The sequence below is a fragment of the Thalassophryne amazonica genome, chromosome 8 (assembly GCF_902500255.1).
Source record: "Thalassophryne amazonica chromosome 8, fThaAma1.1, whole genome shotgun sequence".
In the NCBI taxonomy this organism is placed as follows: Eukaryota; Metazoa; Chordata; class Actinopteri; order Batrachoidiformes; family Batrachoididae; genus Thalassophryne; species Thalassophryne amazonica.
Window position 1 is genome coordinate 117,326,344 of NC_047110.1, and position 27,617 is coordinate 117,353,960.

General features: G+C 45.2%; 1 protein-coding gene across 1 annotated transcript in view; it reads left to right on the plus strand.

The window, feature by feature from the left end:
- lamb4 (laminin, beta 4) overlaps positions 1-27,617 on the plus strand; it is a 320,650-nt gene that overhangs the window by 150,383 nt on the left and 142,650 nt on the right. Inside the window, exons 23-25 of the mRNA XM_034175562.1 lie at positions 1,384-1,608; positions 6,063-6,280; positions 8,598-8,694. Coding sequence (XP_034031453.1) covers positions 1,384-1,608; positions 6,063-6,280; positions 8,598-8,694 — 540 coding nt within the window. The remainder of the gene's footprint in view (positions 1-1,383; positions 1,609-6,062; positions 6,281-8,597; positions 8,695-27,617) is intronic.

The window sequence follows — 27,617 nt, forward strand, 5'->3', positions numbered from 1 at the left end:
TAAAACAAAACTATACCAGTATGCTAGCCATATGAAAGGGAAAATAAGTGCGTCTTAAGTCTGGTCTCCACAGAATCTGACTGTTTATTGATGCAGGGAGATCATTCCACAGAACAGGGGCACGATAAGAGAAAGCTCTGTGACCCACAGACTTCTTATTCACCTTCGGGACACAAAGTAGTCGTCCTGCATGAGATTGTCATGATTCACTCCTGCTCCATCTGTGGTCATTATGATTTTCTGTCAGTCTGTCCTTATTGATTTCTTTTTGTCTGCTTTTTGATCATCTGTTTATTTTGCTTTTTTCACAGCTTGTTGTTTTCTGTTCATCACACTTCAGCCACATGTTGAGTTCCGTTCTTGTTTAGTTTAGTTTTGATGCGCTGTTTTTGATTGTTGTTTCATGATTGCTTATGTCACTAGTTTGATTTGTCAGGTTTACCACATTAGTCTTTGGTTGTATTATTCATGTCAGTTCTGTTCTAGTCTCAGTCCTTTGATTTTCTTGATGCCTGCTTTTCTATTTATGGTCAAGTAGTAATCTTGTCTTGTCAAGAGTCCATGCATCCCTTGTCCATTAGTTCTTCTTGGTCTTGTTTCTTTAGTATTGTTAGTTTTTGGTTATTAGTCATGTCCATGTTGTCTCTGCACTCTCTTGTCTGCACTCCTCATCTCTGTTCTCATGTATTCATGTCTTGTTTCATTTGTCTCCCTCTGATCCCTGCACTCTCTTGTCCTGCACCTGCACGTCCTCATCTCTGTTGGCCACACCGCATTTTACCTGTCATCTTTTATCTGCCTCTACTGGTGGTTGGCTCTCACTGCGGTATTGTATCACGTCCTGTTCCGGAGCACAGCGGTGTTTTTCTGTATCTGTTAGCTGTTTAATCTGCGCAGTTAGATTGATCTAGTTATCTAGATAACGATTTGTTTCCCAGTGTAATCTTTACGTGCCTTAACTAAAGCACTCCTTCTGCTGAATCACCTCTAAATTATTTACACATTATTCACTTTGCGTGTTTTTAGGAATCCGCTAGCTTAGCGCAGCTACTAGCTCTTAGCCGATTTAGCATGAATGAAATAAATCAGTAAATGAAAATGAAATAGATGTTATTACTGTACAAGTCTGCTCAGCCCCAGACTTATGTTGAGAAATTAGTATGGAAAATTTAAAATAACACTTATATTTCATTTGTCCTATTACTTATGGGCTCTTTCTAAAAAATGCGCTAAATGATGAATATGATAGAGCCGGCAGGAGCACAAACCTTGAAGAATCTGTGGGTTCTGTTTTTTTGTTTTTTTTCAAGCACAAGTGACTCATTGTGTCAAAGTAAACGTGGCCCGTTGAATCAGAATAACCAAAGTGACTGTGAATGCCAGGTTCACGCTGTGACAGGTGCAGTCCCGGGTTCTATGGAGACCTGAACCTGCCAGGATCCCGCTGTGACGAGTGTCCCTGCAACAACAACGTTGATCCTAATGATCGCAACGCCTGCAATGATGTCACAGGGGAGTGTCTGCACTGTCTCCACAACACAACAGGCCTGCGCTGCCAAAACTGCAAGCCTGGTTACTATGGTGACGCTGTGAACCGGAACTGCAAAGGTAAAGACGCCAAAAGGTTCGGTCAAGTTTTACAAAAGTCAATAAGAAGGAAGCTGAAGATTAGATTAGACAGAACTTTATTGATCCCTTGAGAAGACTCCCTCTGGGAAATTGAGGTTCCAGCAGCATTGTATATCAGCACACAGGTTAAGAAGCACACAGAATATCAAAAGTGAAAGTAGGAAACAATTTTCAAATATAAATTTAAATACACAAATATTTAGCAGTATACTACATATACTGCTCGCTACTGGCTACTACTGTTCCTCCGTCTTCCTGTTCCTCCTCCTCTGGTTGCTGATGACGGTGTGCAGAGGCTGACTGGCATCGTCCATAATGTCCAGCAGTTTGTCCAGTGTTCTCTTCTCTGCCACCGTCAACAAAATGTCCAGCTTCATGCCAACCACAGATCCAGTCCACCTGATCAGTTTGTCCAGCCTGGATGTGTCCTTCTTGGATGTGCTGCCCCCTCCAGCACACCACAGCGTAAAAGAGGGCGCTGGCTACTACGGACAGGTAGACCATCCACAGGAGTTTTCTGCGGATATTAAATGACCGCAGTCTCCTCAGAATGTCCAGTCTGCTCTGTCTCTTCCTCTACAGATGGTTGGTGTGGGTTGTCCAGTCCAGTCTGCTGTCCAACCACAGCCTGAGGTACTTCTAGGAATACACAGCCTCCACCTCAGCTCCCTCAATCAGAACTGGTCGCGCACTTGGTCTAGACTTCCCAAAGTCAATCACCAGCTCCTTTGTCTTTGAGGTGTTGAGCTGTAGCTGGTTTGTGTGGCTCCAGACAGCGAAGTCCTTCACTAGGCTCCTGTACTCCTCCTCTCTGTCATCCCTGAGGCATCCACCAATGGTTGTGTCATCTGCAAACTTCTGGATGTGACACAGCTCGGAGTTGTAGCAGAAGGCTGAGGTCTATAGAGTGAAGAGAAATGAGGCCAGCACTGTGCCCTGGGGTGCTCCGGTGCTGCTGATTACAGTGTCACATGTGGTGTTTCTCAGCCTGACATACTTTGCACCTGGAGTTTGAGGAGGCTGAGGAACAGCTGCTCCAACATCTTCATCAGGTGTGAAGTGAGTGTCACTGGTCAGAAGTCATTCAGCTCACTGGGCCAGTTCTTCTTAGGAACTGGAAAGATGCATGAGGTCTTCCAGAGGGCTGGTGCTCTCCCTAACTGCAGGCTGAGGTTGAAGATACCCTGTAGTGGTTCTCTAGGTCAGTCTTCAGTAGTCAGGGACACACCTTGTCCGGGCCTGCTGCTTTCCTGAGATGAAGCTTCCTCAGCTGTCCTCTGATCTGGTCCATAATGATGTATGGAGGAAGTTGTGTTGAGGTGTGGGAGGGGGAGGAGGCTCTGTGGGAGGTGTGTTGAGGGAAGAAAGAGAGATGGTGGGGGGCGTGGACTGGGTGAACCGGTTGAAGAAGTTGTTAAGTTTCCTTCACCCTTCCCGTTGTCCCCCCTGTGACTCTGGTCTTTGTGTTATGGCCTGTGATGTTTTCAGACCTTCCAGACCTCCCTCATGTTATTTTCTTTCAGCTTGTGCTCCATCTGTCTCCTGTAGTTGTCCTTTGCTTCCCTCATGCAGTGTTTCACCTCCTGCTGTGGTGCCTTCATCGCCTCCACGTCTCTGCTCCTGAAGGCGGCCTTGTTTCTGTTGAGGACAGCTTTGACTTCCCGTGTTACCCACGGTTTGTTACTGAGGTAACAGCGGACAGTCTTGGTTGGGCCGTCCACGTCTGCACAGAAGTTAAGATAGTCCGTCAGACAGTGTGCCAGCCCCTCTGTGTCCTCACTGTGCGGGTTGATCAGCTCATCCCAGACCGTGGTGTTGTGACAGTCTCTCAGAAACCACCTCCTGACGGAGCGAGTGGTTACCAGCTGCCTTTGGACCAGGGGGGTGCACTGTGGCTGTAGATGGACCAGATTGTGGTCAGACTAGAGGGGGGAGGGGTGTGACTCTGTTTGCATCCCTCACATTAACATACAGTAAGTCTATTGTCCTCTTCTTTCTTGTTGGACAGTCCACAGGCTGGTGAAAAGCAGCCAAAGTAGAGTCCAGAGTTGCATGATTAAAGTCCCCAGAAACGAACTTCAGTGCTTCAGGGTGCTTTGTCTACAGCCTTGCTGTGACGCCGTCAATCTTCTGCTCTCGGTGGGATGTAAACACAGACGGTGATCACGTGACTCAGCTCCCTTGGTAGATAGTATGGCCGCAGGCTAACAGCTAGCAGCTCGAGGTCCTGGCAGCACGAGACGGTCTTTGTGGAGATGTGTCCTGAGTTACACCACATTCATGATAAGACCCAGCTTTGCTTTTCCCGCACGCTTTAGTGTCTCTGTCGGTTCTCACAGCAGTGAATCCCAGCAGGTCCACGTCCGGTACGAGGTGGGTTAGCCACGTCTCCATAAAGACTAACAAGCTGTTCTCACAGTAAATCTGCTGGTTTTTCAGTGTGAACAGCTCATTGATCTTGTTCAGCAATGAGTTCGCATTTCCCATGATCTCGGAGTGAATCGATGGTTTGTAGCGCCTCTGGTTGTCTGCTAGCCTAGCCTTTAGCTTCAGTCTTGCAGCCCCTTGGTGTCCTCCTCAGCTCTGCCCGGATGGGGTGTCGTATCCCGGCTTGTCCCTTTGTTCTCAGAGCCAGTAGTTCCTCTCTTGAATAAGTCAAAAAGCTGGCTGCTGGTAGTGTTGAAAAGTTAAAACTATCCATGGGATGTGTAGAAAGCACACAATGTCTTTGTGAGGAGAGCAGAAGTGTAGAAAGGAAAGGAAAAAAGAGCAAAAGAAGGTCAAACTGGAGAGGCAGCCATCTCCCACAGCACCTGAGCAAAAAAAAGAGGCCTTAAAGTTATCAACACAGATTTCAATGAGCAGCTTTTAACTTCAACAGCTGTTCATCATCATATTTTAACAAACAGCAAAATGGAACAAAGTGCTGCAATAGTTTGAACTCAAACTATTTGTAATTTTAAATCCAACACAATCAAGTGATGCCGACAGAAGGCAGAAAAGTGCTTCAAAAAATTTTTTTCAGCATTTTTTTTTTTTTTTTTTACAAGCAGGCATCTATGCTAGATCAAGTCCTTATACTTGTATAGTAAGATTTCACATCAGGGCGATGCCAAAAATAAAATCATTTTTTGGCCATTTTTGGGCCAACAACCCCCATTTTTGGGTCATAATTCAAAAAATCAATCAATCAATCAATCAATTTTATTTATATAGCTCCAAATCACAACAAACAGTTGCCCCAAGGCGCTTTATATTGTAAGGCAAAAGCCATACAATAATTACAGAAAAACCCCAACGGTCAAAACGACCCTCTGTGAGCAAGCACTTGGTGACAGTGGGAAGGAAAAACTCCCTTTTAACAGGAAGAAACCTCCAGCAGAACCAGGCTCAGGTTCTGCTGGAGGTTTGGTCCAATCCTTTTGATATGCATATCAAATTACTCATCTTGACGAGTAGAGTTCAAAAATATATAGTTTGACCTATTTCTGACCTTGCGTTACATCACAGTGACCGAAAATGTGGAAAGGTCAACTCACTTTTCGTGAAGGGTCAGATTCATAAAATCTGTTATGATGGTTCGATTATGACAATTTTGGTGTCTAATTATATGTTTTCTTGCACAAGAAAACCAATAAGACAACTTACATAGACCATTATGCCAGTCTTAGCTATGAAAATACAATTATGTCAGATAAGATGGGTCTATTGATTAACTTTATCCAACTTCAAAATGGTTATGACATCAAAATTGATCATAATCGGCCTCTTTTACATCAAGCACATTAATTAAATATAAAAATTGCATAAGTATGTTTTTTGTGAATATAAAGAAAATCCAAATACAAAAGCAAAGAAGACAGATACATTTTGGAGTACACTGGCTAATTTATTCAAATCATTTTTTATGATTCATTGTTTCCATTACACAACATACACTTGATACCTCAAGTATCAGAACCATTCAAAATAAGTTCAGTACACCCACTGACATTATTTTTTTATTATTAGTACCAAATTCACAAATTTTAGTTACCTTAAAGGGGCATTCCATAAAAAATTAAACTGATTACCACCCATGTTATGGAAAACATATATGAATATGATTTTGGTAAAACTATGATTTGATGTGATTTGACATCATTTGAAGTCTGATGGTTTGGGGTTACGTTGACCTGCTAGTCTGTGAGACAGACCTGAGTTCCATCACCAGTCATCTCCATGTGCATGAACCAAGTTTATCATCTGCACAGTGTCAGTGCACCCAGCTGTAAAGGTGTTGTGTTGCTGTGATGGACACAAGTCCCCTCCAGGGGGAGTTGTAGACTCTCGTTTACTTAACATGACAGGATGCAGGCATCAGGACGAGCACCAGTTCATCTCAGGACCGATCAGGGCCCAGTGTTTATGACCTATTCTAATTTATTTCCCAGAATGCTCCTGCGACCGTCGAGGTACAGAGGTGACACAGTGTCCTCTGGGGAGTCCCTGCTTCTGCAACTCACAGACGGGACAGTGTCCCTGCAGGGCCGGTGTGACCGGGGTTCTCTGTGATCAGTGTGAGGATGGCTACTGGAACATGGGCGGGGCTTCAGGCTGTCAGCCCTGCAGCTGTGATCCTGCTCACACATTTTCAAACATCTGCCATAAGGTAAGAACCTCGAGATGCCCTCAAAGCTAAAAGCTGCTCCAGGTCTCACCAGCTTTCTTTGCAGGTTTCTTTCAGTCCCTGGAACCACTTCAACATGCCCGCTGCGTCACCATGACAACCAGCCTCAGCGCTACAGCTGACGTTTTACTGCGACTGCTGTTTGTTTGTTCATCCACTCCAGAAGCGAGCCGTGATGAAGGAGCATGCGCTCAGCAAACCCTGTCAGGATATGAAGAAATGTATTTGTAAATGGTTAATTTCAATGTGACTACTTCAGGTTCCCTCTTTACCTGCACACAGCACAATAATCAGATCACCTGACCAGGTGTGTCCAGAGCAGAATCGCTTCATTAAGTCCTCAAGAACTTCATGAGTCCAACGAAGCTGTTAAATGGTGAAAAGCACCGCATTATGCTGACAAGAAACAAAAACACATTTTCAGGTGAATCTGTGGAAATAAGACTTTGTCTAAGAACATGTAGACTGGGTGGACTTGTCTCAGTCCACCCAGCTATAAGCAGGTACCTGTTATGGACTGGTGTCGCCTCTAGAGGGAGTTGTAGTTGTTCAGCTGCTTTGTGCTCCAGAGTCACAAACAAGCCCCTGGACCCTTGTTGGACTTCACAAAGTACCCTTTAGAGTCTCTGAGTTCAGTTCTATTCTTCATGTGATGTTACACAAAGACGTTGGACAGTTGAAACTATTTTTGTTTCCTCCTCTAGGGGGCAGGGCATATAGCAATTGGTTTTCCAGCCATTATGCAACTTGTGAATGCAGCAACTTGAGAACAAATAACAGCAGGTTCAGCAAATATGGTGTATAAATGGTTCATGTGGTGACCTCACACCAGTTTGCATATGGCTGACCTTTAACCTTGACCAGCTTTTCAAGGTTAAAGGTCAGCTAAGCAAATTATTGATGAACCTTCAGCCATGATTTCATTCATGGATTCAGTGCTGGATAAACCTGCTACCTAACCTCAGCCTGACTTACTAACTAGTGATCAGTCATGTGTGTCGTTCCTGCCCAGCGCCATCACACTCTTTCATATATCTGCCTGTGTTTAGACCTGTGGCCTCTGAACTGGATTAAACAGCCCACACTGGTTATCTGTTGCACATATGTGTTTCTACCTGTTTTTCTTATTGCTTGTTTGTTTTCTTATTTTTACTGTTTGGTTTTATTTTTACTTTTATCTTTCTGAGGTACCTGCTATGATGACTGAAATGTCCCTTCAGGGATTCATAAACACATCTGTGTTGTTGCACATCAAAAGTAAATGACACTTTTTTTTTTTTTTGTAGCAGCAGCAGCAGTAATCGGTGTCACTGTCTGAATGGTCCGCCTAAAAATCGGTCCCCCCGCCATCACTGCGCATGTGTCACTGATTATCACCTTGTTTCTGCTTTAAACTGCCTCCAGTCGTCATCTGTCTCAGTGACAGATATCTGAAGCTTTTCTCCAACAATCATTTCCTCATGAATTCAGCATTATTTCATCATAAAAGACAAGCGATCAGAGCGCTGCGGCTACACAAGCTGCTAGCTGTTGCGTTCACTGCGCTTCGTCATTTCAAAGTGTCAATGAGTTTCGCCTCATTTCTGCTTCAAACTGACTTTAGAGTGATTTAAGAGGTTTTACTTTGTCATCTGATGGTTAATAATCACATGAATCCATTTGATCACTTTGAGTGTAGAGAGTCAGACTCAGAGACTCAGACTCAGAGTCAGATGAGCTGCTGTGGTCCAAAATGACGCATGCACAGTGAAGGCAGGTGGACTGATTTTTTTTTTTTTCGGGGGGGGGGGGGGCATTCCGTCTGTGACACTGGCAGCCGCCCCGCCCCCTTCTGCTGGGGGAAGGCCGAGCTCACAGCGGTCTGACAGTTACAAAACACGCAACAGACAGGAACTAACATGTATGATTTTAGGGTTTATAAATGTTTTTCCCATTGAGCTTTACTCACTGTACCAGCAAAAAAATGTTAGCAGACTGAAAGTTAGTGGAACTAAATTTAGTGGAAGCTAATTGGTCTACAAAGAGGATTACAAACCTCACGTTCAGTTTTTTTAATTCATTCTGTAAAATGAAATCCAAATGAGCAAAATCGTCTGTTGGTGGGGGACGCGGTGAGAACGGAGGTTTCAGTGTCTCTGTCCGTCCACACGTCGCTGTGCCTTCAACCATCTTCTCTCCGTTTGGCTCGATGATTTTGGTTTGTGCTTTTGAGTTCTAAAAGCTGTGACGTCACGTGACACACTGAGGTGATGATGTAATTAACCACACCCTGGACACGCCTGTTTTCTGCTGCATTCAGGTGACGGGCCAGTGTCCCTGTCATCCAGAGTTTGGAGGACGGCGATGTGACGAATGTGCGGAAAATCATTTTGGGAATCCAGACCTGCAGTGTATCCGTGAGTGAAAACAAACACACATTCTGACATTAAATACAGCAGATGACACATTTTATTTATTTGGTGTTGTGTTAGTTCTGATTTTGTTAAACTGGTGTTACAGCTGAATAATTATAGTGATGTAACACTTCCACTTGATTCAAGCCCCAAACAGTGTCTTCCCATCCTAAGATGATGCCAAAATGTAGAGAGCAACACCTACTGGCCAGAGTAGCCCAATAACACGGCCCCTGACTGAGGCACACGAGTCAAAGTAAAAACTCAAAGTTCCTGTTGAGTCAGTTCATGTTTTTATTTCAGTCAGCGCCACAGGCCGGGTTTTTCTTCTCTTTTACTGCGGCCCTTGGAAACATTTTCTGGAAGATCAGAAAATGTTCGGATGATGAGAAAAAACATTACATTGAACTCCACTTCTGTTTAATGACAAACGGTGCAAACAAAAGATGTTTCATGTTTTTTTTTTTCTGGTCAGCTTCATTTCATTTGTTAACATTCATTCATTTCTGCATTTAAGGCCTGAAACACCCCCCCCCCCCCCCCCCCCAAAAAAAAAAAAAAAACCCTTTAGGACGGGGCCATTTTTTTCTAAAAATAAAGCCTCCATCACACATAGCAAGAACCAGCCCGACTCAGCAAATACGGCCATAATCTGACGCAGTCGGGAGGAAAAGAGGCGTGGTCAGCCGTGTCAGAACGCATCCGGATGACCTCGTCCACACCTGCACAATGGCATCCAAAGTGCATGTAGATGACACAGACTGCTGTCAGACATTTGGATGGAAAATACGGGACTGGACTGGGAGGCAGCGCTGTGTTCTTCACGCGCACGTGTGCAGTGCACACTGCACACACACGTGGGGCTGCAATTATCACTTAGCCATGTGTGTGTGTGTGTGTGTATATGCATAATGCTGCATGAGCCACTAAGCGCGTGTGGGTCGCACGTGCGCATGTGTGTGCCACTGGACAGCTTTGCTGAAAGTTTGCTGGCAGTGTGCCACGCAGTCTTTCTTTTTTGTGTGTGTTTTGGCTCACTTCAGCAGTGCAACACAACTCTGGACACCGCGATGGTTGGATTAACACATGGGGTTTATGGTCATTTCAGCACACAGCAGTCGGGTCAGAGGATTTTAACCACGGGCTGCTGCCCGGCTTCATGTCCACGTCCGCGCTGTGAAACACTCCTAGACTGCTGTTGGAGGTGAGATTCATGTTTATTAATGGTGTCACAGCCTGGCACAGTAGTTCCATGTCATATCTCCTACAGAGTTAAAACGTTATATTACAGCGTGAAATCCGTTCAGCTCCGAGCCTGACACGCGTAATGATGCATTGCTGCACACCACAGATCGGCGCAGCGGCCCGTGTTAAGATGGAGACAATAGTTCACATTATTTCCGTCACACGTGGGAAGGAATGGACAAATATCTGTAAGGTCTATTGTGGATATAACAGTCTGTTCAGATTTGCAGCGGTGTGTGCGCAGTGGTGCACAGTGCTTTCAGTTTGATAGCCGCTATTAACCTTCACTGTACATGATAATAATTCATAAATATTATCATGATGAAGCATGCCACATACATTTCAACAGTTCCTTTGTGATCCAGGGGGACATTATTATACGTGGCACGCGCAGGTCATACGGGCAGGCTTTGCCATGCCAGATCCATCTTGAGGTTCCCCCATATGCGCTCAAATCATTTCGGATCTGGTTTTGCCGCCATCAAATATGTAAATTGCGGTCAGATGGTCTTCAGACTGCACATGGACCACCACCACCAGATAGGTGTCCCATCTTGATGGCGCCCAGAGGGTTTTGAACATGTGCAACACACTCTGGGCCACCGGCTGATTTTGACCAGCTGTGTGGACTCTCGTAGATGGCTGTCAGAACGTTTTGGAACTGAAACCCATCACTTTTCGTATGTGCACTGATTCATAATTGTGATGTCATTCTGTGTGTGACGGGGTGTCACAGTGTAAATGAACTTTGACCATGTCACCGACACAACCCCAGACCAGGACAGACCCCGGCTTTTGGACTTGTTGATGAACACTGAATTGTGTCCCCATAATCATCCTCCAAAGAAAAGTGGTCACATTAAATAGTATTTAATAAAAGGTTGTAATTTTTCCATCTTTGATTTATTTTGTTGACTGGAGCTTCACGTTTGTTAGTTTGAACGTTTCCTTTGACATACTGGGCCTCATGTATCAACGTTGCTTACGGCGATATTTGTGCGTATATGGGGTGTACGCCAAAACGGCTGCGCTACTTGGCATTTATCAATGTGGTTGTTAGCGTACGCTGCGCTGAAAATATACACCAGGTTGAGAAGTGGCATAAATTATACACCAAAATGAACCAGCGCTGGAATCCACATAAAAATGAAGATGATCAACATGATAAACAGTGCCATTATACAAATCAATGCATATGTTACATAAATAACACTTTCCTGATTATACTACATAATAATCAATACAAATCCCGCTTTTGCAGGATTGTTGGTCTATCGAGCACGATCTGTGGTCACAGCGCTGACTGCAAAGAAAGCGCTGCTCGCCTTTTTCTCCAGACTTCGAGCCTGGAGCTGAGCTTAACTTCATGTGGTGTGATCGTTTTAAACTATGAAATTGATAATAACAACTGTAGTTTCGTCATTCCCTTAATTCGCTCGTGCTGCAATCAGGTTTTGTCGTCTCCATTCGGTTGTCACAATAAAATAAATACAGAAATACATTTAAAAAATAAAGAAATCTGACAGATTAGACGTGTCTTATTAATTGAGCGAGCAAATATCCACATGTCAAGAATTATTGACATATGAAAAGAGAATACAGTGGTCCCTCGCTATAACACCGTTCACCTGTCGTGGCCTCAGAGTCTCGCGGAGTATTTAGTCCAATTTTGCATGCCTTTTTTTTTTTACAGTGTTCTGTGTTCTGCGTATCTGTTTATAAGAATCTTCTCGCCCAGAAGAAAAAAAGAGCGCCAACAACTACTCATAACTGTGTTTGTCACTCGGAAACAGACACCTGCAGCGAGGTGTGAGTGGAAAAAGGCGCAGTGTCAGGACGCAGAGGCCCGATCTGTGACATACTGGTCAGTCACTATTAATAATTTCTTATGTGTCCGACCTCGTTCGTTGATCGTTAAAATTAATTTGTTAGTTCTAAATGCCATCATAATTATTTATAGGAAAACGTTCTATTTTTATTTCTCAAACAAATGTTTGGGCCTGAAAACAGTTTGGTCTTATTTTCCTACTAAGGTTTGAACTTTGAGAGTGTTTACACACGAGAGAAAAGTGAGAAAATGTTCATGCCTGATTGAGAAAGTGTATAAACTGTGTAGTGAGGGGTTTTACAGCTTTGAAACGTCTATAATAATTGTAAAAAATAACGCTGACGTCGCGGTTTTGCGTATTACGGGCTATTTTTTAGAACGTAACTCCAGCGATTAATGAGGGACCACTGTAACACTTTACTGATTATATACTACAAAACAATTGATACGACGGCCGCTTTTGACGCTCTATTGGCACGCGCCGTGATTGGTGGAGTTCTTTTTCATTGCCGTCTCCCGGCTTCCATGTCGTAAAATGAGGGTGTGTCTGAAGCGGAGTCTGAATATTTATGGGCGTGTTTATTATAATTACGATCGTTTCCACCCGCCGCATTTATCAAGATCACGTCAGGCGTACGCCAGAAATGGGCAGGTGCGCACTGCTTGATACATGTCACGGTGAGTTTGGTGTATTTCAAGTTTACGCCGTAAATTTACGCCACAAGTGCGCAACTTTGATACATGAGGCCCACTGTGAGTGTATTTTCTTTGCACGCTTCGGGAGCGGTTGTCCGTAGCCCATGCCAGCCTTTTCTGTTATTTGGTTAGCACCATGACGCCGTCACACTCGGTTTAGAGACTCGTGTCTAAGTGACAGCAGCTTATTTCAGTGGAGTTAGATGTTATGGGATCTGGTGAGACTGTTTGTGACCTTCTCAGGTGGTTCCCACTTTCACTGGATGTTTTGTCATCTCCATGTTCCGCTTGGTGGGTCCACAGTGGTGCTCAGTCACTGTGTTGCTGAACGGTTCCCAGTCTTTGTCCCCTCTGCGATGCCAAAGGCACGCTGAGTTTTCAGCCTTCACAGGAAATCTGTGACACCCTACTTCTACCGGAAATAAAAATGCTTTCCAGCCCTGCTGTTTCCAGGGCGTCAGTCAGTTTCAGATCCTTGGAGCTCTTCCTTTCATGTGCTTCTTCATATTTCCTCCCATAGAATCAAACAGTTTCCAAAACACACACACACAGAGGACCACACACTCATGCGGTGGTAAAAGCCAAAGCATAAAAATGGGTCTTCAGACGAGACTTAAAACACTCTACAGTGGGGGCTGTTCGGATGTTAAGGAGCAAATACTCACACACACACACACACACACACACACACACACACACACACACACACACACACACACACACACACACACACACACACATCTAGCAAATATTAAGAGCATCAGGAGACTGGGGGGGTGATGTGAGCTCAGAAACTTCTATGTTGCACCGTCCCAAACAGACATAACCCTATATGTGTATATATCCACTTGCAATCTGATACTTGTGAGTTCACCTTTTTCTTTCAGAATTCTTCTCCTTTGGGATAAAACACCGGTCTGCTTTCTTCCAGTAGTCCAGTACTGCACCTTTTTTTCATATTTTCCTTAACAGCTGCCATAACGTCCTTCACAGTAACACCCTCATCACACGTAGCTGGAGTCACGCAGAATGACGTCGGACTTAGGAATTGACGCACATCCGAAAGTTGTCAGATTTCAGTTCCAAAACGGTCAAAATTGGCCGGCGGCCCCGAGTGTGATGCATGTGTTCAAAATTCATGTCAGACAATGGCAGAGAATGGCGGTGGTCCATGTGTAATCTGAGGACCATCTACCCACAATCTACGTATTCTGATGGCGGCAAAACAGGATCCGAAATGATTTGAGTGCATACGAGGGAACCTCAAGATGGATCTGGCATAGCAAAGCCTGCCCGTATGACCTGCGCGTGCCACATATAATAATGTCCCCCCGAGGGCACAAAGGAACTGTTGTGTGGCACGCTTCATCATGATGATAATTATGAATTATTATCATGTACAGTGCCCATTCCTTCCCATGGGTGACGTAAATAATGTGAACTATCCTCTCCATCATAACACGGGCAGCTGCTTCTGTCTGTGCTGCGCAGTAACATGTCATTGCACCTGTCAGGCTCAGAGCTGGACAGAGCTCACGTTGTAATAAATGTTCACCTTCTAACTCTGTAGGAGTTATCACATGGAGTTTGTGTCAGGCCATGACACCATTAATAAACATGCATCTTACCTCTAACGGCAGTCCAGGAGTGTTTCACAGCGCAGGATGTGGGCATGAAGCCAGGACAGCAGCCTGCAGTTAGAATCCTCTCACCCAAAAGAAAAAAATTAATTCCATGTGATAATTCAACCATCACGGTGTCCAGAGTTGTGTTGTGTTGAAGTCAGCAAAAAGAAAAAAGAACATTCCTTGGAAAGGCTCCGTCTGAGGGACTGCACGGCTCAATGCCAGCAAACTCTGGAGCGAAGCTATGCAGTGGCAGACGTGCTTAGTGGCCCATGCAGCATTTACACACACACACAGCTGAGTGACAATTACAGCCCCCGCAGAGCGCACATGCACCACACACACACGCACACGTGTGAGGAAAACAACGGTCCGGTCTGCCATCCAGACCATTTGGACATCGGGCAGTCTCCAGCGCCTGTTATGGCCGTCTGACAGCAGTCTGTATCATCCACCTGCTGTCTACGTGCACTTTGGATGCCATCGTGCAGGTGTGGACTAGGTACTTCAGATGTGTTCTGACAGAGCATGTAGACAGGGCATGCTTCCGGCACATTCTTGCTATGTGTGACAGGGGCTTCAGGGACACTTCTTGTACACCTTCTGTGGTATACCAGAGGGTCCAGGTGCTGATCCACCTCCTGCCTTCCTCACTACATCTTTTACATTCAGTTCCACTGTTGGTTCATCCACTTGCACTCTCCAAATGATACATCTCTGATTGCATTAGTGTGTGTGTTCTTCTCGAGCTGAATTTAACTCTCCTGATTTCTCACCACTGAACAGGTTCTTAGTAAATGCTTATGGGTCATGAATCAGTTGGGACCTGTTCTTTGCTCTTTCCTAATGTGTTCACGTCACCTTAACCTCTGAATTTTCTCTTGTCTAGTAGATTTTGGACACATGCCCTCTCACCCACGTGATGTTTCTTTTTTACTTATTCTTTACATTCTTCGGCTCTTTCCTATAGTGATGAAGCTGCTGCTCTTTTTGTTTGTTGCTCACTGTTGGATTTTGCAGTGATGCTCTTTTTGATTGAAGCAGAGCATTCTTTAGCTTCATTGTAAATGATGATGGAAAGTGCATGTGAGACTCTTTTCTGCCTCTAAGTGTTGCTTCTAGGATAAACTCAAGTCCTTGTCTAGGTCTTGCCACTTCTTTTCTTGGTCCATTCTGGCCCACTGGACTTTCTGTTTCTTGGTTGTGCTCTGTTGGTCTTTACATTGTTTGAGTCTTGTTGGTCTTTGAAGCTCCATCAGTTGCAGGGAATGTCCTCGTGCCTCATTTGGTTCTTGCTTGATGGATATGCAGACCTCAGATGCTCTTGCAACCTTTCTCACATCAACATGTTGCTCCTGCTGTTTCCCCCATTAAAAAGATGTTGGCACAAGTCGGGGTCCATGTCGTTGCTGTGTTATCAGTCCTGTTGAGCCGCTCAGACCCCGCCCCCATTCACATGCTTAAATAATTGAAAGACAGTAGCAAACGGGTCAAAGACGTGACGCTTGCTTTTTCTGGCCGATGGAACTTTTTACCTAATAATAAACATTAAAGTGAATAAAAATATAACATGTATGTCTAATATCTTCCTTATACATGTGCCCACTCTTATTTCTTTAAACAAGTTGGTTATTGGTCATTTTCTGCCATCTGATGTGTGAAAACATCATGTGGGGTGGCCGTCTGACCTTGACCTCTGTTTGGACAACTGGTTTTAAATCACATTAAAACAATTTAAATATAATCCTTGCCCTATTTGGCATAATTTCAAACTTGCTTCATAACTTTGTTAATAAATGTAAAACATTTGTACATACATTTCAATCATAATACACAAACAAATCTTGTCTGAATATGTTCATTGTCTGAAATATAATCTGGGGCGACCATCAAGAAAATACAATTATGGAACTTTTATTTTGACAATCGTCTCAAGGAGGATGCTGCATCAGCCAGTCACACTGTGAGGGTCCCAGAGAGACAACATGCAGGTCAGTAGTCTCTCTCATCTTTACAAATAAATCCTCTTTTTAACTGCTGCAACGTATACGTCACATTTGGATATCATGTGGGGCGACCACCCTAAAAATGTGAATAATGAGTTTTATTCACAAATCTATATTTTGAAGGTAAATTTGTTATTGATATGTGGTAAGAAGTAGCTAGCTTGGATTCTACTGCAAACCATTAGCCTGTGTCAGATCCCGCTTTTTAGATACACGGCACACGCTCACCCTCCGATGACTGTGTTTGTGTAAAACCAGCTCTCCGTCTCTGGGGTCCGACCTTTGTGTCTCCACGGGTATTACCCGACAGGGCTGCACAAAGGCTGTTCAAGCTGGTGGTGAGGAGATTCGTCTAGCTGCTCACTGCCTCCATCCGGACGTCCACCCCGCTGATGCTGATCTCGCACCCCGGTCGACTAGCCTTCTCAGGAACCAGGATACGAACCGGCCACACCCGTTAACGGCAGCTCTCCTCTTATGGATCAGGGCTCTTGGAATGTTGCTAGATTTTGAATTTAGTGACTCGTACAGCGAGTCCCCAGGATGTGTTATTTTCATTAAAAAGCCAGACTAACCTTTTAGAGCCTTTTGATGTTGTACACCCAATAAACTTTAACTTTTACACCTTAAGAAGCATCAATAATCCAATGTCCGAGCCTTAACACTTTAACTGCATGCTTGGAAATTTATTGCAGGTTTTGCAAGTGCCAATAACATAATCAAAATAGGTTATATGGTGATAATTTCACAACAGTAATTCAAGTATAATTAGAATAATGATTGGCAGAGATTTTTGTTTTTAATTCAATAATTCTGACTGATCTTACTTTGACTGGGACTGGATTGATTTCTCAACAATTTTTTCTAGGAGTGAAGGAAGGAGGTTTTTGAGGTTAGGGTCCCCAGCTCGATGAACTTGATTTCCTCTTCATCAGCTATTAGTCGTTAGCTGACCACGATCCTTGTGTGACATTGTAATCCTTCAGGAAGTTAATCCACATAAGAATTTATTCTGTCTTCAATCAACCAAAAGTTGATCTAATCCATTCTGATATGCAGTGATGTTCCTTGAGAGAGAAATCGTTGAACATTCCCCACTCAGACTTAAGGCCAGTGGTTATCCTCCATTGTTCTGCTACTCCGTGACTGGACGGCCTGAGTGGGAGTTGAAATCTCTCTCAAATGATCTTTTATGGCTCCAATGCTCTCACTCCACGATTCCAGTTGATGCTCACAAGATGGTCAAGTCTTGTGATCTCCTCGTAGCAGGGGAGTAGTGGCAACAGCACCTCTCCCTGGAAGAATAACCCCGTTTCCTGGTGTTTCAACAAGTTATATATGTTCTTGACTCCAGTCGTCCTCAGATGATCTTGGTTACCATGGGGATGCTGTTGACTCAAAACCTCCTCCCTTCTCCTTCTGCTTTACTGGAAATCCCCACAGCCCCTACCAGTAACTTATTTCTCAAGTTCCTCTTTTCCGTTAACACTTCAGCTTTTCTGAGAATTCATTCTTTTAAATCATTTCTTCAAAATCACATCAATCATATTCAATCATTTCATTACAACTCTCTTTTACATAAAAACAATTCATATGATCATATACAAACATTCTCATTCCTTATTATTCATTTCATATTTTACCAACATCTTAATCATTTGATCAGTTGTTTAACATCAGCTTTTCTTGCCTCACTTGCGACATCTTCTTCACTTCCTCTTTTTCTCTGATTCTGCACTCTTTATGAAAAATAACTCATATAATCATTCATTTCACTTATTTGTAAAATACATCTTCTAATCGACTCTTAATTTTAACACATTACTACTTCATTTGATCATACTTGTCATGTTAGAATCATTCTTAGACATATTCCCTCGTCTTCACCACCGAGTTCATTCCGTGGGCCTCCCCATTTACAATGGAAAAGTCCGGTATGACCTCACTTACTCCTGGAAGGTACCAAACACTGTGCAGTTTAATCCAACAGCATGTATATTAATTCCATGGCACGTATTATATTCCAAGATGAAAACAAGCTGAAAGCAAGCTTAAAGTCATCTTTCCTGACACCCCCTCCATGACTTGAAGCTCCGCCGATCTCTCTATACCTCCATAAAAACATCCTCCTCGTCGTCGACAGGATGAAGGGTGAGCACTTCCTTTTCATCCACCATTGGAGACAGAACAGAAGGAGCTGGAGTTGAACGACACTCATCCAGCACCACGTACTCCTCTCCGCCCACCTGTAGATTGCCGTCGCCGTCAGAAGGCTGCTCGTCCAGTAGTGGTGATTGTGATGGTAATCCCAATGGTGGCGGATTTGCCTCATATTCCTGAGATGATAATCCATCAGGGAACGATGGTGCGCATGGTGAAGTGGGGGTGACGGGTGTATAACACGATGTAACGTGTAGATGCCCACAGTGATGTATCCTTCATTCGAGGTGAAGCTTCAGCGAGAATATCCTCAGGCTCGGGCTGTTGAAGGTGTTCATCCAGGAACACCTGCGTGAGGGCCTCCAAACACCAGTTAATTTCCTCGGTTTGCACCCCAACCTCCGCAGTGCTCTGTGGAGATGAACGTGGAACTGGTGGTAATGAAGGACCAATAGCCACGATCCGGCCATCGGCAAGATGAGCTGTGGAGAATCTTATTCCCGTAGGATACATCCACATTTTGGTAAACACGGGGCAATACATATATCCCTCTGGAGACACTATAGTGTCAGCTCGTATTTGATCAATCAAGAGAGAATGCCAGATCATGTCTGCCTCGATCTCAATTTTTAAGTATGCTTCTGATGGTACCTGGGGCAGAAAAGAAGTATCCTTCCGTCCCACTATTCCCCGTGCCACTTGAACAGGGAAGTTGTTGGCATAACACGTCAGGCACCACAGAGTCGGTGTTATCTCCCAGAAGTAGAGCGCTTGTTCCAGGGTGGCTTGACAATGAATACATCTTATATCCCCCTATAGTGTAAGAGGAAACATTAGTCTTTTAACTATTATATTGCAAGCAAGCAAAAATGTTCGTCGGGATTATTCAGATGTATGCCAGAGATGCCTCATGATCACCGTAGGAGAGTGGGACTGTGGTGACATTGTCATTCCCGCTGTAGCTGAAGGAGCCGTACGCGGGAAGCAAGCATCATAGGTCGTAAACCATAGTAAACCATAACAGCAGGAGTAGTTGACTAACCATGGACAGCCAGTATAAAGCTGATAACATTCCCCATCCTAAGGCCCAAATTATGATAAGTCCAAGTTTGTAGAGCCAGGGTTTCTTGCGTTGTACAGCTCCAGTTAACGTAGCTATGTACGCCAATAGGGTCAAGGCCATCACAGCTTCGCACACAATGTCAGCTATCACTGCCGGGGCGTAAAAGATTGCTGTCATGTCTATCACCATCCAAATTGTAATTGATGTGTACTGCCATATTCCCCAACAGCCAAACTGGAGAGTAAAGCAACCGAGGACGTGAGTGATGAATAAAGACAACCCTAAGTCACTCTGACCGTAGTGCAGATTGATGATTGCCAATCTGACACATCCATGTAGTAGCGTTACTATTCGCAGTGGTTGTCGTAAGTCCCAACGGCCGACACAGCAGTATAGCAGCCATACTAACAGTAGTGCAATAAACTCCACTCTACTCACTTTGAAGATGGTGTCATTTACGCCGCCAGTATTGTTGGACATTGTGCTCTCTTATTCTTTTTACTTATCTCCTTAAGTTTGTATGCTGTTATGTAGATGCTTCTTCTTCCTTCACTCCCCCAAGGCAGAATGAACAGGGTGTCTCGGCGTCGAGCTTTGTAGGCTTCATCGCTCCTCCCCTAACGGAGGAGGGGCTCCATATCACTGCGTTCTGTGCTCCTCCCACACAAGCGCAGGGCGGCTGCGAAACTTCGTTTTAACAAAACATATCCAATCACTGCAGCAATAATAAGTCCTATTATGATTAACAGATAGGGCCAAAGATATCCAAACAAATGTCCAATCCAACCAGTCACCACTTCGAGACCTTCTTTAATGACTTCTCCGGTCTCTGCAGCGAAAGTGGTGACTATTCCTCCAGCTATTATTTGCGTTCTTTCCCACCAAGAACATTCATGCCGACTTCTTCCTTTTCCACAGCTCAACCAATGTTCTGCAGACGATTCACACGTACCATTATTGTAAATCCGATTGGGTCCCAGCCATTCGTAACCGACAATTTCTCGTCCTTCGCATAGACTTTTCTTGAAGGCGTATCCTTCCTCAAGCATTATCAAAGCATCACCAACAAATGGCACTATGTGGCCTAGGACCTGCTTCCTTTTCGACATTTCATGTCCCAGGACAGCCTTGGCACATCCAACGTTGGGTGGAAAAGCTCTTATCCATGCGCCAGCTCTGTCCTTCTCCCAAACTGTTTGATGGCCGTAAGTGTCATACTCGCCGTCATAGTAAGCGTCACAATATTCTTCCCAGCCGGGAACATTTCTACAATTTTGGCAGGCAAGGCTTATCGTGCATGTGGTATTATGTCTATTACAAATCATTTTCCAGGGTCGTGGCGTAACATAAGGGTTTGGTCTCCAGAGTACACTGGACCAAGTAGCTCTGTCTCTGGAGTAGACCGTGGCGATGTATTGATATTTAACCCAATAATTATTACTTTGATCCAAACAGGGGAATACCCAATCTTCAACTTCATATTTCTCCATTCCCCACCAGGTGATGTCCTTACTACGTCTAACTCCTTCCTGCCATGCTTGAAGGGTTCCCTTAATGGTTGGAATCTGTAACAACTGTGTACAGTTATATACCCATTTTAGCCAATTCCCTGTCTTAATTTGGTCTATGGGACATCAGGGGGATTTACCAGAACCTTCAGCCAAATTATTATGGTATTCTGTCTCATGTAAGCTTCCATAGATTTTATTCGCCACACATTGATCAATTTTGCTAAAATCTTCCTGAGGTACTGACCTTAGCTCATCAGGGTTTGGTAGTTTTTGCACATAGAATTTTGCTTTATGTGGACCCAGCAAACTATGCCCAGTCCACGTGTATCCCTTTGGAAAATTCCCCTCAAAATGTATCAGTGGAACGCTCCAGACCCACGGAAAGGTGTCGTTAAGCCATTCATCATGTTTTGCCTCCTGTTTCTGTTTCCAAGTAATCCTATTTATCAAATCGATGACTGGTGCAAGCACCATGTAATTTTGAGATTTACATCCAATAGGTCGATTCCAATAACATCTATCTAATTTTGCCACTTTTTCTTTTACACAATAATCATGAATCTTCTTCCATCTATTTTTAGCCGTGTTATCAATACTTTTAACTTTTGGTTCTAATACTTGCTGGGTATCTTGTGTTGGCGATGTAGGGAGTGGTTTGGTTTTTCCCTGTGTTGGTGATATCTTTGTGGATCCCACCAATGCTGCTGGTGAGATGGCGGTTGGTTTGGAATATGGTATCCCTGCTACCATGCCGGTAGTGTCGTTCAACGGAGGGACTATTGTAGATGTAGTATCCACTTTCGGCACTTTTCTGCGGGTGTTGTCACAGGTGAGGTTATAATTACCCCAATGTTTCCAGGTAGGCATTATCGTTCTGCAAACATCATGTCTTGGTGATGCCGGAAAAACAGCTTCTTTTTCCCAATATCCTGCTCGATAGCCCAGCAGTACTCTGCATCCCCATGAGCAATACCAGGCTGGCTCGCCAGGTTCAGGTCTTATCCAAGTGCAGCCTACTTCTCTTCGCTCTCTTTGTTTTAACCGTAAGATGGTTGCCACGATAATCTCTTGATCCCTCACTTGTAGGTTTTGAAGGACGTCTGCTCCGGTGGTCAGGTTGTAATTGGTGATGACGGTTGGAAATTCCCCACTGTCGTTCAAGTATTGCAGCCACTTATTCTTTAGCATCTGCTGGGTTAGGTTCTTCATCTTTGCCCATTTCTCTGTAGAATTCTGGTCCCATATCATGTAGGTGTTTCTTGATTCAACTCCCCAACATGTCTGTTGGAAAGTTTTAGTTGTTGCGTACTGGACCCTGATATGGGTTAAGGTCCAGGGCGTACTACCATAGTAGTACAGGATAGCTAGAAGTACAGCAACACTGACTAATAATGCTGTAATTCTGGCCATCCAACTCCAACATTGGAGGCACTTTTTCTTTTGCGGCTGGCTTTGTTGCTGCTGCTTTCTTCTAACATTTTCGTAGTAGAATTCACTTGGTACTGGTGGCAGCGGCTCCATCTTTTGGGGTCGTTGCAGTAGTGGCATTTCTATGCCAAACTCCTCTTCTCTTGGTCTTTCATTGGTTCTTTGAGGTTGCGTGGTGATCACGCTGTCTTCCTGTGGTTCTTCCATCTCGGAGATAGATGATCTTAGGTGCTGTTGTTTGTCTCGTGCTCCCAACAGAGACGCTTGATGCTCGTTGCTGAAGAAGGGTGACTAACAAGGGAGATGGCCATGGGAGTCTAATATCTAGTCCTCGCCACGCCCATTTCCAAGTGACGACTGTCACCTCCTTCATTTCAGGCGGTGGTCCCTGGGGTGTGTAGAAACACTCTGAAGATGCAGGATTCAATTCTCTACGTAGGTGCAAGATATCCTCATAGGCGTCCCAATATGCTGTTCCACTGTAGACATACTGCGCCATCACAGAGTACAGAGGAGTCGATCTCCGGAATAGTCCTCTTCCCGACTTTATGCTAAGTCGTATCAGTATAGCCCTTGGGGGTTGCCAAAGCCCCACTAGTACTCTGGTTCGCCATCCACTTCTAATAGGTGGGAGACTTCCGCCTCTCTCGATGTCAAGGTACTGTACTGTCATGCATATTGGCAAAGTTTGGTTCTCAATCAAACAGAAAGTTGAACGTGCCTCTTGTAGTTGAAGTTTTTTAAACATATAGGGACTACTGGTCCAGATCTGGAAAGATCCAAGCCAAATATCCACATACACTCCCTGTAATGGATCAACATAATTAGGTCCCCACCTTATTTTAAACCTGTAGCCCCTTTTCTGTACATGCACTATATTCAAGATGAAGGGATATGAGTCTGGACACCGGGGAATTGGGTAAAACTTCCATCCGACCCCAGGGCAACACCAGTGTTGTCCAACTTTGTCCACGATAGCCTCCAGAGGAGTGTATAATCCAGGCTCTGTAAGGTCAGCAGTCCTTTTATACGAATCTGTTATGTGTCGACGCGGGTTGAGGAGCGGACCTGCGTCAGACGGAACCCAGCGCTAAAAATAACCAGAAAAGCGGTTCCAAAAACAATATATTTATTACCCCCACTGTGCATAAAAGGTGTAAAAACAAAAACAGCGTCCTTCTGGTGGAGTGACTGTTGGCACGCTCTCCAGCGCCCGCAAGGATCAAAGCCCGGCGTTCCTGGACCCACTACCACCGCCAAACACCCCCCAGGTGGACACGACAAACCGACTCTCTGTGAAGCAAAGAAGAGGTGAGGTAAGTCAGCAGTTACAACAATATCTTTCAAAAGACACACGCTATCAGCAACACATTCAGGTCTGTATCTTTTTTAACTTTATGCAAATGAGCAGCTTCTCACAACAAGTGGAGGATCACTTATCCTGCACGCCACAGCAGTGAGAAGCAAACTGCACAATTCTCATCACAATTCCAGTATACTGCGTAACAAAACACCAAGTTACTATCAACAATTAGTCGAACACTTAATCACCTTTAATGTGTGCTGACAGCATGTGTCCTCACCCTTCCTTGCTTCACGGGCTTGATGTGTCAAACCCAGGCGCGGTCCTTAGCGTCTCACAAACGGACATCACAAGGTCGAGTTCCCGGCAGTTCTGCTTGAATCACACATGCCTTAAATGCAGAACGCCATCCAATTATCTGCTTCAGCTGAAAGTCTTTAAGGTTGCATGTGAGCACCAGTCACAGGTGCTTCACATGATGTTGATGAGGGTGAGGACTCTTCAGCCAGCACCTTCTCCACAAAAGAATCAGTTTCCATGCCACCTGAAGAGCAAAGAAAAGAAAAGAACACCAAAACATCCAGCCACACCCCCCAACACACAACAGTACCCCCCCATCAACGGGAAGCCTCCCGGCGACCGAACAGACCAGGCCCGAGAACAGCACCTCCCTCCGGGGGTCCACGTCAGGAAGCAGACAGCACCACGCTCCTAAGGTCCACCACAGACAGCAGGACAGGCACCGCAGCTGGAAGGCCGGCTGGCATCAACAAAAGCCCCAAAACATTCCCCAGTACAAGTCAACACACAGAAAAAACATAAAACCCACCCAAAACCTCCCCAGGGGACCGTCCCATCAAACCCCGGGAAGAAAAGAAAAACTCCCAAACGCAAAAACCCAACACAGCCCCACAAACACAATACAAACGTAAATGCATAAAAGAAAAATAACAAACAACCCCCCCAGAATGACCTGCAGAGCCCAAACCCCCCCAGAAGGCCTTCATCGCCAGTTCCAGGAGGAACAGCCAGAACCATAATCCCACAAAGGTCCCCAGGTGTACATGGAGCAAACGGCGCCCCCCAGAGGACCGTACCATCAACCCCAGGAGGTACCCTCCCCACAACCCCGGAACCCCAGACCCGGTCACACTTGGCTAGTTGGCCCCAAGCCAATTCCCCCCCAGAGGACCGTCCCATCAACCCTGGAGGTGGAACCCGGAAGGAAACAGAACAAAATCAAAAATCAACCCCCGGAGGACTACCAAAAACAACCCCGGGGGGATATAAAATGACCATAAACCCTGTTACTCTCCCCGGCACCCCGAAAGACCCCAGGTCCCTCCCAGAGCCCTTCGGCGGCTCAGTTTTGGCGAACGGCTCAAAATATTAAGCCGGAGAAGGGAACAGGAAAAAAATAACCCAGCTCCAACCCCAAGGCGCAGCAGAGAACCGGAAATGCATCCGGTGCCCCAACTCGACCATACCCCAGCCTCTCGAGAGGGGTAGAACTACCGAAATGGCGAACGGCAACAGATCGGCCCACCCCTCCGACCGAGGTAAGTCTCCGCTGCACCACACCCCGGCAACACCAATGACGAACGGTACAAAGGCTCACCGAGGCTGGAGTGGAACCGGGCCCTAACCAAACCAAGAAAAACGCCTCTAACACCCCCCCCCCCAGGTGCAGAGGTCTTCTGAGAATGCTCAGCGTGACCAACCTGCACCACCCCACAACCCACAAGACAAACGGTCTTGGGGCAAGTGAGGTTGGGGTTAGGGATGTAGAGAAATAAAAAACAACAAAATAAAATGACCCAACAACCCAAACAGAAAATACCTAAAAACACAAAAAATTGACAATTAAGTGAGCCCAGGCGGACTTCTAACCGCCTAACAATCACTCCACCAGATACGCCTCTAACTCCCCATACAATTATAACCCCTATTTAAAGAAAACAAAACATTTACCCGTGCTAGATTTTTTTTTTTGTGTGTGTGTTATTTTGCCTGTCCCAGAACACTTGGAGATACGTCACCATTATTTCTCTTGACGCTTACGTGTCGGGGCAATACAGGAATCTCTGCTCCTCCGAGCTGCATGGGCTGGTCAACAGGAGGAGCCAGAGGTCCCGTCGGAGGAGCCTTAGTGGGGCGAAGAAGAGGCGGCCCAGATTTGTGTCGGGGAAAGCCCCGAGACGAAAAAACCCGCTCTGATGGGCGTCCTCTCTCGCGTCCACGCTCCTTCATCCGATCATCTAGACGAATCACCAACGATATTAGCTCATCTAAATCGTTTGGCTCGTCACGGACTGCCGGCTCGTCTTTTAATGACTCATTTATCCCATCTACAAACATTCCTCGTAAAGCTGCGGCACTCAAACCTGACTGAGCAGAAACCAGAGAACATTGCATCACCGCACAAGGCTCCGGACGACAAACAATTGGTTCGGACGCCGAATCTCTGGGTGACGGAGTTATCTGCACTAGTATCGATGATGCCGCAGCTGGAGCAGCAGGAAGCGGAACGGCTTGCGCTGCAAGCTCCGTAACACGGGCGTCTGTTTGTTTAATTTGGTTTGCGAGATGCTGTAATTGCTCCCATATTTTCTCCAAGTGTTCTTGAACTTTTTCGGCAAAAGGAACCGCCTCTGCCACTGGGTCCATTATGGAATGGCCGGGAACTACTGTTATGTGTCGACGCGGGTTGAGGAGCGGACCTGCGTCAGACGGAACCCAGCGCTAAAAATAACCAGAAAAACGGTTCCAAAAACAATATATTTATTACCCCCACTGTGCATAAAAGGTGTAAAAACAAAAACAGCGTCCTTCTGGTGGAGTGACTGTTGGCACGCTCTCCAGCGCCCGCAAGGATCAAAGCCCGGCGTTCCTGGACCCACTACCACCGCCAAACACCCCCCAGGTGGACACGACAAACCGACTCTCTGTGAAGCAAAGAAGAGGTGAGGTAAGTCAGCAGTTACAACAATATCTTTCAAAAGACACACGCTATCAGCAACACATTCAGGTCTGTATCTTTTTTAACTTTATGCAAATGAGCAGCTTCTCACAACAAGTGGAGGATCACTTATCCTGCACGCCACAGCAGTGAGAAGCAAACTGCACAATTCTCATCACAATTCCAGTATACTGCGTAACAAAACACCAAGTTACTATCAACAATTAGTCGAACACTTAATCACCTTTAATGTGTGCTGACAGCATGTGTCCTCACCCTTCCTTGCTTCACGGGCTCGATGTGTCAAACCCAGGCGCGGTCCTCAGCGTCTCACAAACGGACATCACAAGGTCGAGTTCCCGGCAGTTCTGCTTGAATCACACATGCCTTAAATGCAGAACGCCATCCAATTATCTGCTTCAGCTGAAAGTCTTTAAGGTTGCATGTGAGCACCAGTCACAGGTGCTTCACATGATGTTGATGAGGGTGAGGACTCTTCAGCCAGCACCTTCTCCACAGAAGAATCAGTTTCCATGCCACCTGAAGAGCAAAGAAAAGAAAAGAACACCAAAACATCCAGCCACACCCCCCAACACACAACAGAATCATTATCTACAAAGTATCCTCCTGTTTCCAGCAACCATCCTTTCTCTTTGTAATCCTTTTGTGGCCAGTTTAAACATATTTTCTTGTAGGGTAATTCCAAGTATGGTGTAAGTCCTCCATGCCCGGATCGTAGACTATTTACATTATTTTCATCCAGTTTGAAGGTCCGCAGCATGATTCAGAGTGAGTTGTCACTCCGCCATCGGTCTCCTTCTCTTTTTGCCAAAATGCACCACCATAGGGAATAGTCGTCTCTTAAAGAGATGAGTGTAGATGGGAGATGGGTGCTTAAGTTCTGAATCCATTCCTTTCCACTCCCCACTTCCACATCGTAACAATTATTCTGTCAGGTTTAGGGAGGGGTCCCTCAGGGATCCTCTGTACCTGATGTGGGGGTACATAGTTCCATAGAGCTTGCCAATGCTGCCAAAACTGTTTTCCAGAATACCTGGTCTGTGATAAGGCTAGATACAGGGGAACTATAGGCTTCTCTTCT